General features: G+C 49.3%; 3 protein-coding genes across 3 annotated transcripts; all 3 read left to right on the plus strand.

Annotated features, from left to right (window-relative positions):
- Positions 1–5,621: 5,621 nt before the first annotated feature.
- LTR64_004449 (uncharacterized protein) lies at positions 5,622–7,847 on the plus strand (the record flags this gene model as incomplete). The annotated part of the gene is made up of 2 exons (XM_064898794.1): positions 5,622–6,543; positions 6,577–7,847. The coding sequence occupies 2 exons, from the start codon at positions 5,622–5,624 to the stop codon at positions 7,845–7,847; spliced, it is 2,193 nt and encodes a 730-aa protein (XP_064754751.1).
- Positions 7,848–8,281: 434 nt separating this feature from the next.
- LTR64_004450 (uncharacterized protein) lies at positions 8,282–9,688 on the plus strand (the record flags this gene model as incomplete). Its single annotated transcript, XM_064898795.1, has 1 exon — positions 8,282–9,688. One exon carries the CDS (start codon positions 8,282–8,284, stop codon positions 9,686–9,688), a length of 1,407 nt encoding a protein of 468 aa, XP_064754752.1.
- Positions 9,689–10,356: 668 nt separating this feature from the next.
- LTR64_004451 (uncharacterized protein) lies at positions 10,357–11,612 on the plus strand (the record flags this gene model as incomplete). The annotated part of the gene is made up of 2 exons (XM_064898796.1): positions 10,357–10,615; positions 10,666–11,612. The coding sequence occupies 2 exons, from the start codon at positions 10,357–10,359 to the stop codon at positions 11,610–11,612; spliced, it is 1,206 nt and encodes a 401-aa protein (XP_064754753.1).
- Between the last annotated feature and the right edge of the window lie 198 nt (positions 11,613–11,810).

Genomic DNA, 11,810 nt, shown 5'->3' on the forward strand with positions numbered 1-11,810 from the left:
GGTGCTCCGTAGATTTGCCTGTGTTGCAGCTGTCACGGGCATGATCGACCGCCAAAGCCTGCTTAGCTTTGTGTTTTTGGAGCTTAGCACAGCTGTTAACCAGCTCGGGTTTAGCCCATCATTTCTGCAGGGCGAACGGATTTGTACAGCAGCCATTTACGAGTAGCAGCATCAGAAATTCTTATCCCGACCACGACACAACGTGCTGTCCACTACAGCCTTGAACAATTGATTGATTTTTCAACTGCCGTCGGCGATTACACAAAGATACTACAGTATGTGTCTGATCTAAGTCACGGGAGCTGCAGGTAGCCAGACCAAACAGTTGGCTGCCTAGCTATTACACAGATGTTGTATCTCGGAATCGAATAAACTTCTGATACAGGTCAATAATCACTCACTGCCAGCGATTCTCGACGTGGGCAACATCTCGGACCACAGCAGGCAAATCCGGCTTTCAACTTCTGTTACTCAATAACATCGTCACTACCTCCATGAAAATTGTTTCTATCATGCCACTATACACCAAGCAGGCAAAGTCTCGTTTTCCCCTGCCCAATCGTATGATACACTTTGTATCCATTTCTGATGTTCCATCCTCGTGTCGATCACGAGCAAGCCAGTTACTTGAAGGTTTTACGAGAGGACCACAGGACTTGCGAACACAAGCCATTTACCTTGACAGAGTAATGCCCACATGCACTGGTGCTTCGAGACACTACTTTCTAGTCGTAGTCAAGCTTGGGCGTTATAGCAAGGTATTTGTTGCAATCATGGATGTTTCGCAGCCAAACTGCAACAACGATCGAACAAAGTTTTTCCCCGTCTCTTGATGCAATGGGCTCCGCCCATCCGAAACACGCTAGAATACGTAATCAGGAACCAAAAGTTCTGCTTGGATACAGACTTCAATAGCAATCGTGAATCTGGCGAGTATTAGGTTGTCGGACTGTATATAGGCTCACTCCAATCGACAAATAAGGCGTCTGAATCCACTGTGTTGTGGGTGTCCATGGCCAGTCACTTCGTTCAACGGAACAGGTACGTGATCTTATGGTGCAAAACGTGGTAGTTTATGACCCCCTTTCGTGGGCTCGGCTGAATCTATCGTGCTATCTATCTAGTATGGCTTATCTTTCTATTCCACTTCAGCCCTGGCGGATCTAATTGCAACCCGTCCCGGCAATCAACCGAATCTTGACACTGCAATACCTGAACACCGGCGACCTGACACCAGCGACAGTGCAATGTATAGACGAGCATGAATCCATCGGAGATCCCTACGGCCACAGATGTCTGTCAACACGAGTAATTCCCGACTCTTCATGTCCTGGGCTCCGACAAGGGCACCTGTCTTGACCGATCTATATTGCTGTTCCTCTCAATCCTTGTCTGAGTTGTCTTGTTCAAATCGAGCAAGCTACCTCAAACAAGTATACCACGAATAAATTGCAGGCTGCCTCGTGCTCGTGCTCGTGCTCGCGCAGTTTCTCGTTGCTCGAATCGAGACAGGAAGGGATTGGTCAACCTGCTGCCTACTATGCCCTGCAGTCTTCAGCGCAGCCGATGACACTGAGCGCAGGGGCATAGTGCATGAGTCTGGTTTCGGGTGGAAGAAGCCACAGAAAGAGCACTAGGTGAGTATCGGAACATGACCGATGATTGTGGCCTCTCTTCATATGGTGGCAGCTCCTCCTCCGATTCCTGCCCTATCGCGTCATTCACATCTACCCAAGAGGAGATTTCTATTGAGGTATAGCTGGAAGCCGATGTCGTTCTCGTGAGGGTCGCGGGTCTTCGTAGTGTTTGAACAAGGTTGTTTGACTGGTATTCTTCGTACGGTGGACTTGCTAGTGCGCTGTTCGGGTCGTGTAACGAATATTCTGGAGCACTCGATCTCGCGATTTTTGATTGACGACGACCCACACTTGTCCAGCGAGAGAACAACTTGGACGATGTCATGTTAGCCATCACTTCGAATTGTCTCAAAGATTTCGGCTGCTTTTGCGTCAATCTTCTCTCAATCTCATTCGCAGGGCCAGTACACAATTTCCTACTAGGAAGGGCCAGTACATGGCGCGGGCTGGCCTTTTACATCTGGGGTGACTTATCAGCGACCCTGAATGTTTTCTCAAGCCACTCGAACGTCCTGTCAAGCGATAGGACGATTGACAGCAGCCAAGCTGCCACAAGAACTATGGCTGCTTTCAAAGTATTGGCACGATCAATTGTCCAATGGCCTTGTCGCAAGACTATCTTGCCGATTTCGTCCTGCAGCAAATGGTCTCGGCGTTTCCCATGTGCTTGATGCTTTAGGCTTTAACCTGCCTAAAAGGGAATGGAGCGGGATAGAGCCCCGTGCCCCAGAGTCTCTCATGGTTGCAAAACCTGGGGCTTTGTGACTCGAGTGACCATCATCCTTTACCATCCCTCTTTCAACACATAACACGGTCGGTATTTAAATCGACCTGCGAATTGTGATCGGTCAGAAAATGTTTTGATCATGGTGCATATTGTCAGCAGAACCCGTATCGTTTGACAGCCGTCATTTTGTTGTAGGCTGGTTCTAGGCCTTCCTAATCCCGTATCAAGAACGACTGCGGCGAAACCTTGTTGCATGAGCTTGTCGGGAATCGCCTTCTTCGCCAAGCAACACGGTTGAACCAGGTGCCAAGTGGGCTTACTACCTGACTGCAACAATAGCCGGATGCCTTCGACTCGACTGCCTGAACTGATTGTTGAAGCAGAGCGTTTCTTCAAGATCGGCACTCGGACAGCTGTCTGCAGTAGGTCAAAACCAAATCCCGTGGTCCATTGTCGTTGTCTGCCGTAAGCTGTCACGATATCAAGAATTATGCATCTGCGCTCAGAACGAAAGCCCAGATAACACATGGTCAACCATGACTGGTAGCGAGCACCCGACCACTTACATCGGCATTTCAGCTCGGTTCATCCAAAGCTAGTCCCCCGTTACCTTTGCTACTGGCATAGTAATGTCATCTCCTTTGAGCAGTATTGCTACTACTCCTTACCGAGTATCCAGCAGGGGAGAGGGCGTTTGAGGGAACCAGTATCATATCGGTTTATAGCTTTATTTGAATGATTTAGGCTACTTGGACAAGATCTAAGACTTAGCAAGGCGAGTGATACCCTGTAACGTCTAGATCTCTGAAGGTTCTTGTTACAGTAGTGTTGCAACATGAACAGCTCTAGCTCAGCTCGAGACTTAATCAACACGGGCAGTCGCGACCTCACTTGTTGGATACTACACCCATAGTGGCAGTAGTACTGTGTCGTAGTTTTAGCTCCCTGACTGCCTATAACAGATCTACACACCACCTAACGCTACTGTACCGCGTCGACTCCGTTTGTACAATCTTGGACCCGGAAAAGTTTTCTCTGACTCTGAGTCGTGGCGTTTTCCCTGCCTTAGGCATTAATTCAACCTTGTGTGAAGATTGTTTCATTGCACATTGACTCGTTCAAGCAAGCACAATACCTCCACTCTGTATGCACAGACGATGCGATCGTCTTAAAGCTTGTTGATATGCTTGCAGCCACACTCCTTAGTCTCTACTTCGGGATTTAGATCTTGCACGAGCATGCTTCGTCCAGCCACTTCTCTGCGACAATATCACAATGCACTCCAACCTCCGGCAGCAGTAGATTCTCTACAACCAAACAACCAACTTGGCGGGAGTTGAGGAGGCCCAATCATTGTCTGTCTGGCTATAGTGAGCACTGTACTCACGTACTTTGCTGTACGTGATTTTCGACGTGGCAAGTTGATGTGGTCGGATCTAGCCACTAATGAGTCCGCTTATCGAACGTATGGGACGATCGGGTCATAGATTCCCGGAAGCTATGGAAATCGTCTCCATGACGCGCTCATCGTCGGGGTTGCACCATAAGCGACAAGGTACAACGCTGTTATCGTCAGCTCCTGCACCATTATCCCTGTCTCCTACAATGCCAGACAACGAGCAGAGTTTCGCCAGACACGACTCACGTTGGACACGAGTAAGGAGGCACATATTATAGTCGATCGAGATCCCATTTCAGCTCGTTAGGAGGTGCTAACAATAGCTACACGTTCGAAATTGTCCGCGTCCACGTTGCAGATACGATCGTCACCAAGGCCGGTGCATACAATCTTGATTACGAGCAGAGGTCTCCATGCGAATGGTCAAGCCTTTGCCGAGGACCTTAGCATCACCTCCTTGATGATACCGGATGCTGATACTATTGATAAGTATGGCTAGCCTCTATCTAACACTCTGCAGCCACAAGTAAAACGTTGGAGTGGTGAGTATCGACAGGGATTCGTTCACTATCCCGCCAGTCCAGCATGTTAGACCCAGGCGGGTTGACATGGCGTCAACGAGGACCTCTTGTCGATCGTCTTGCGGAAGGATGTGCCATACCACTTGAACAATGCAGAACGAACTGGCTTCCTGCGTTTTGATCCCACTGTACTACGGTGTGTGTCTATTCACACAAATCGTGTAGTGAGTAGTCTATCCAGATACAGCGACCTACAATCACCATGTACGTCTGACTGGCACTGTGATCCATCAACTCGTTCATTCATGGTCCTTCCTCAAGACAATCGTTACCCACAATATTTGTTCCAAGGCGCAGGGAGCAAACCTGGCTTGTAACAGTTGCCAGCTCATGATCTCGAATGGTGTGGGCCGAACACGTGCATGGACTTCGATGAGATCTTCCCACCCCTGTGTACTCCATTGGAAGTGTTCCGCCCATTTCCCGACTGATTTGCGTCTGCAACTAGTCGTTGGTGTCGTTGCTTCGAAATCAGCACGGACATCTCGGTGGGCTTCAACGTAATGTCCGCTATACAAACCTGGTAAAACAGATCTTCATGCAGGCGCAGACGTCTAGGATAAGGTCAATATCGTTGTCCAATCGTTCTGAGGCTGTCAAGTACTTGCACTTTCTATGTCCGGGATCGCAAATTCACCTTGTCAAAACTTCTCCTGCTCTTAACACTTGGACAGGCATATCAGGGTACTAGTGCTCGTCAAGTTTAGTGCTCAGGGCTACACGACGAAAAGCCTGCATACGTGAATTTTCAAGACTATCGAGCGTTGTAACAAGCTAGGGTTATCATCTTACGACTCTCACGACATATGTAGATGCTGCTCAGGGTCAGTCACTACACATGAGCGACATCACAGTACTGATATGGTTGTTAGACTCCACGATCATCCAATATGTATACCGTACCACAAATTGTCGTCCATCGGTGGGATGGTAAATTAAAGGAAGCCACGATATGGGACCATCTGGAGAACGATCCTGAGCTCTCCAGTCCAGAGGCAACTTGTCTTGTTTACCTCTCCCGCCGAGATGCTGACAGGCAGCGTCCATCAATGAGAATCCCCTTCGACAAGCTGGTTTACGCTAAATGCCAACCCTTGATAGAAAAAGCAGACACGACGCCTTTCGTTTCACCTCTCACTACCTCGTCCGGCCGCCCTGCTTCCCTCCACACCACAAACAAGCAATCTTGCTCATTTTGTCTTGAAGCACCAAGTCATTATGGTTCTGAGGAGACTATGCAATACCATATAACTACCCGAAACTTCTTTGCTTGGGTCATGAACAAGCCTATCGTTGGTCCTGATCCAGCTTCGGCCCTTCTAGCACTCAAGCTACGTATGGACACCTGGAGAGTGCGGTCGGTCGATAACCTTGCAGAACTCTATCAATATGCTAAGGCCCAGGGCTACGGCGATCTAGGCGACATGCAGCTGTTCCTCAGTAACCATCTGCGTGGCTTGACATCACCACCAACAGGGTACAAGCTTGTATCGCACCAAAATCAACCTGTCAACTCAACTACAGAGACAGCTAGACCTGGTTCCAAGAAGTCCGTGTTCAAACGATTTCATGATAAGATACGGGGTCGGCGGGCAATGCAGGAGTCTGACCAATTCATAGAGATGACCTCAACGCCTGCAATATCTATTATTGAGGCTGAGAATGTCGTGATGTCTGGTGCAATATCACCATCAGAGGAAGTCAAGCTTTCTATCGGCACAACGACGAGTGCAAATCTGCTCAATAGATCGTCATCAGCTAGTGGACATGAGCGCCAAAGGATGGCACCTTTACGGCCAACCATGTCGACAGTTCTGAGATCGAACCAGCGTGATCATCGGACATATTCTATGCCAATCCTTCCCAGTGGTAGCATAGACAATGTGAGCCGTGAGCTGGAAAAACGATCTTCATGGATTCAAAACCTGACCAAGGAGCACTATCAGCCGCCTGCCAACACGGTCACATTGTCCCAAGCACCTCCAGAACCACTTGCAGCTTCGAATATGAAGTTCAACCTGCCTCTAGTTCCTCCACTTCCACCTATGTCTCCAGCACGAACAATGGCTCAGGGGCGTAGAGCGAGCTTAAGCTTGTCGAGGCCTCCGTCGCCAATTATGGAAGAGGACCTGGTTGTTAGTGGTCAGTCCGCGCAAGGGAAGCCCCCTACACTACCGCCTCAGAACCCAAGAAGATTTAGTATGTCTTGTGTTCCACGTCCAAGCACAGCAGACGTTTTCGCCACCACTATCAAGGACGCAACGAGGTCCTTGAGCAAAGCTCACCATGCCCATACAACTCCAGTATCCACTGCTTTAGAGGTCCAGGCCGGTTCAAAAGAGTGCAAGCATGCTCTTCTGCCGTCACACGTGTTCTTCAGCTGCAAAACATGTGGACGGCTAAAGTCAAATGGCTCAACCATCGACTTGGCCCAACCGAAGACACAAGCAGTGAATATGAAGCACGGTCGCAGTCTCTCACTTGACCTCGAGAGGCAGCGACGTGGATCAGAGCAGAATACGGAAGAGCAGCGACTTATGGACCTAAAGCGAGTCCTGGAACTCAAGCAGTTGGAGCGAGCCTGGTCTCTGACTCGATTTCCTAGCCTGCGGAAACGGGACGAACAGGCGGCTGTCGCAGCCCCAAAAGCTGCGGAGAAGCCCTCAATACCCCTACGGACTGCAGCTGAGAAGGAGCCTTTGGCTAGAAGCAGTCCGTCCAATTACGGCAACAGGTCGGCACCAAATCTCAATACTAGGCCAGAATATAATCTTATGCAACGACCTTTTCCACCGTTAAATAGCACACCTTTACAGATGACTAGTTCTGGAGGCACCTCCCAAACCACTGCAAGTCTGACAGAGTCGCCTACAGAGCTTCCAACACCAGTTTCAGTGGCTGAACCTTACTCTGTCAACACAGTAGGCAGCAGCATGGGACTCGTCAGCAGCCGTAACAAGGAGATGCCACCAGTTTCAATTCTTCGAGCTCAAGGAGGTGACCAGGGATTGCTCTCTAGAATTCTGGCTAACCCCAAGGCTATCGATGGCCACCGTGTACCGCTGGACGAAATGGTCCTTTGCACCAACGACGAGAGAATCATCGACAGCATTTTGGCAGATATCTCTGCAGACAGCGAACCATATTCTACTGATACAGAGACCTCAAAGTGGCCATATGTTCGACAGGAGACGTATGAGGCAGATCTCCACGATGAACCAGGTTCGATGACAATACTCACCACTGCCGAAAGCAACGACAGAGTAGCTTCCAAAGATGTGGTGAAGAAAAGCTTAAGAAATAGTCTGAGATTATGGAGCATGAAAAAGAGCACGCAAGTGTCAAGTCCTACACAGGATTCGACTCAGACTCAAGCCAATGTTCTCATCCTGGATAGCTCCGGAACTTTCTCGACCTTGGCTTCACCAATCGACGATGGTATGGATTACTGGCAAGAGAAAATGATGGAGAGGGCTAGAACACCGATGTGCGAACTGCCTTGAAACGGCCATTAGAATGGTGCTACTGCTTTCGATCGTGGGAAATAAGACGAAGGAATGAATAGATAATGAGACGATGAGATACGAAGATAAAAACGAGGTGCGGCATGAGACGTTGCCTTTCGCAGTCGCAGTTATGATATCTATAGAACGGAGTCCTCAGTGGAGCTAATGCGAGTTTTATCATTATCATCTACTATACATATCGATCGAATAGAAGTCCCCTCAAAACATGCTCTATACTAATCGGGTCCTCGTGTAAACAAAAAATTTCACGTGACCCGGTGGTTCAAATGGTACACAACCCGCAGCATGTCAAGTACATCGTTGCGCTAGTGTTGACTGTACTCTGCGATATGCAATAGGCAGCTGCAATCTTTACTGGCACTTTCTCTTTGTTCCAGTACCTTCTGGAAGCCACTTCCAAGTCAAAGACAATGGCGTATTCACCATCGCCAACATCTCCTCTGACAGGACGACGATCACCCTCACCTCCGGCGCAACCACTGTCGAAGCGAGAGAAAAGACGCAACCAGCATGTCGGTCTTCAGCAAGAGCTACAAGCTGAATTCGACGACCATAGAGAGCAGCACTATCGATCACAACTCATAGCACTACAGCAAGATATGAATCTGGTGACTACCGCCGATCCATACAGACCAGAGCCTCTAGATGATTCCCCAGAAGAGATTGCAGACCTTGTATCAATACAGGCTTCTGGCACACCCTACCAATCAGAAATGTCCTCACTGGCTGGAAGATGGTACACGGAATTTGTGCACGAAGTTAACGAAGCGAAGGAAGCAAAAGAGTTGGCACTGATAGAGCTGCATCGTCAACACGAAGCAAAATTGGAGAGACTGAAGTATGAGTGCGACTATCGACTGCACTTGGCGGCGAAGGAGGCAGAACATATGAAGCACACACTGCGAGAACGACTCATCCAGACTCTTACAAACAAGCGACAGAAGCTAATGAAGGAGAAGGAGCAGCTGGATATCGCAGATACGAATGCTCTCCTCCTACACCCTAGCCAGTTTTCCATCACGAACCCTACAAGTCCTGGTGGTACCCAAATATCTCGAAAGACGCGCCTGACTAGGCATCGAGGCGAACATGACGAGATGACGAATGGGATATCTGAGGTTAACAAGCGAAAGAGGAAATTTGGTGGTGGTGGTGAGGACGATATTGGTTCGCCTTCAAGAAACGGGCACAACACGCCAGCAGAAAGAGCACGGAATGCAAATATTAGTGCACAGCTAGACAAGGCATACTCTATCAACCAGTTATTCACAGAGAAAGAGCTCAACCTGCAGTCACACCAAGCACAGATAGCTACCCGACACTTCTTTCAGGCATCGCAGGAGAAGGAAGTCAATGGTAGAAAAGCTGGAGACGAAGACGCCAACGAGGAAGACTCGGAAGCGGACGATAACGACGAGCTGGAAGCAACAGGTATGGAAAGGACAGCTAGCCAGAACGTGCATGTCACCCGGTCCACCCGTAATATTGGGGGCATGGGAGCACTGGGCATACTTGGTGATCTGGCCGAGAAGCAACCTCGAAGGCCGACTTTGCCATATGCGACACTTCATTCAGCACAAGGGAAGAATGGCACGTTCCTGCCTCCTGTGAGTCGGCTGATGGACGAGGAAGTAGAAGAGGATCGGGCCAAGATTGCGGAAGCAATGCGGCGGGGTGAGGGAGAGGTTGACAAGGCTGCTATCGAGGAGGCATTGAAGCCCATGACAGGTGCCAGGAGCAACTTGGCACCTGACTGGCCTGTGTACCTGGATATGCATCTGGTCAACATCGATCCCCGACGGTCGACAAAGACTTGATCGAGGCTCGTTTCAAGAACATTCAATAAGTAGTACGACCACGGTCACTCACTCTAACAGTGTTTACAATCTGAACAGGTGACACTCAACAGATACACCACCAAACAGTGTTGGTTTACGAACAGCCTTTCACTTCTCCCACCGGAATACTTGACATCACTCTGTCACATCGCTACCCAGAGCTCCTCTTCCGGGTGGCTCATGATCCCTGTAAGACAAGCTTTGGCCACTAAATTGAGCTTAGACTCCCCCAGATCTGCAGCGTGCCTAAAGAGCTTCCCAAACTCCGCACATCAAGTTCCGTCACTCAAGCTGCCGCTTCTCCACATGAGCTCTAGTGAAGAAAACGGGACTTTTGTTTTCTGGAAGCTCCATGTCCTCCGCGTCTCCTGGTTGCACGATCGTTTTTGACGCGTATCACTTCCTAGCCTTCGAATAAAGTCGATCGTTTTCACTTGTAGTCAGTCGTACCTGCGAAAACTAGTGCTACTAAACACTGTCACTTACTGGTTGGAGCGGAGAAGTGTCTGGTGCTGGTCAAAAAGTAAGGTATATGATGCGTCTGCTGCTGCGCTAAGCTCATGATTCCTTTGCTTTCTGTAAGGTTGTCCAAAGTCTTGCTCTGGGCTGTTCTGTTCTTTGTGGTCTTCCTCTCGTACACTCTGACCATGAAGACATTCTCGTTGGCTTCAGTGGCCGTCCTGGCGACGTCAGTATTGGCGCAGAATGCCACAAGCACATCGTCGGCGCAACTGACCGAGTATACACTTCAAGCAGAGAACATCACCGCTGTCATCCTACCTTATGGTGCGCGACTTGTCTCGCTGCTCGTCCCCGACCGCAATGGAGTGGCGCAAGATGTAGCTGTTGGCTACGATAATGGCTCGCAGTACCCTGTCGATACTGCTACTAACCATACCTATTTTGGTAAGAAGGATACCCTTTGCTGGTATTTATAGTGGCTAACACTGGAGTAGGAGCTGTTGTGGGACGCTATGCGAACCGAATCAAGAACGGCACTTTCACAATAGGCGGCAATACCTTTCGTGTACCAGCCAACGAACACAATGGGACAAATACTCTTCATGGAGGCACCATTGGATACGATCAGAGAAACTGGACTGTCGCAGCTGTGAACGGTAGTGCTATAACCTTGACTCTGCTGGATACTGGCTTTGAGAACTTTCCAGGTACAGTCTTGACAACGGCGACATTCGCAGTATCTGCATACCCAAGCGGACCCCAAGGACAGATGCGACCACGGTTTACGACACGATTGGTTTCAGTGGCACTGGACCAGCCTACCCCGATCATGCTTTCGAACCATATCTACTGGAATCTGAACGCCTTTCAGGCAGAAAACATCTTGAATGACACCTACTATTGGATGCCATACTCAGACCGATACATCCAGACAGACGGCAATCTTATTCCAAACGGCACATTCGGCATGACTGCAGACAATCCAGGTCTCAACTTTCAGTCTCCGAAACTCGTTGGCACTGCAGTCGATCAGACCGCTGGACACGACTACTGCGGTACAAACTGCACAGGTATTGACAATGCGTTCTGTGTTGATCGACCAGTCGAAGTGGGCCAAACCTCGCTCGTTCCTGTCTTTCACGCCTGGTCTGAGACAACAGGTATCCAGATGGATGTGTCTACCAACCAGATCGGGCTGCAGATCTTCACTTGCATGTCTCAAGACGGCAGTATTCCCATCAAGCAGGCTCAACGACAGAGAAACCAAGGTGTTCAGGGTGCTACGCAGCACATCAACAAATTCGGCTGCTTTGCTCTGGAACCACAGGTGTACATTGATGGAATCAACAACCCTCAATGGGGAGTCAACGGATATGAGATATTCTCGCCGACCACAGGTCCATCTGTCAATCATGCTACTTATGATTTCTCGTCCTTTTAGAAGAAGCCGAGATGTCAGCGAGGTGAATTTGGCAGACACTGTCGCGGAGACTAGCGATCGGGCAGTCTATTCGCCAGTGGACAGCATTTCTGCAATGATAATTTGATTTATAGCTTATAAGATAACTTCGAGCTATAGACATAACCACCCACTTCAAGCTCGCAGGCAGAGTTTGGTAGCGATTCATGCCTGAGGCAT

The sequence above is a fragment of the Lithohypha guttulata genome (assembly GCF_036872675.1).
Source record: "Lithohypha guttulata strain CCFEE 5908 chromosome Unknown scaffold_3, whole genome shotgun sequence".
Classification (NCBI taxonomy): Eukaryota; Fungi; Ascomycota; class Eurotiomycetes; order Chaetothyriales; family Trichomeriaceae; genus Lithohypha; species Lithohypha guttulata.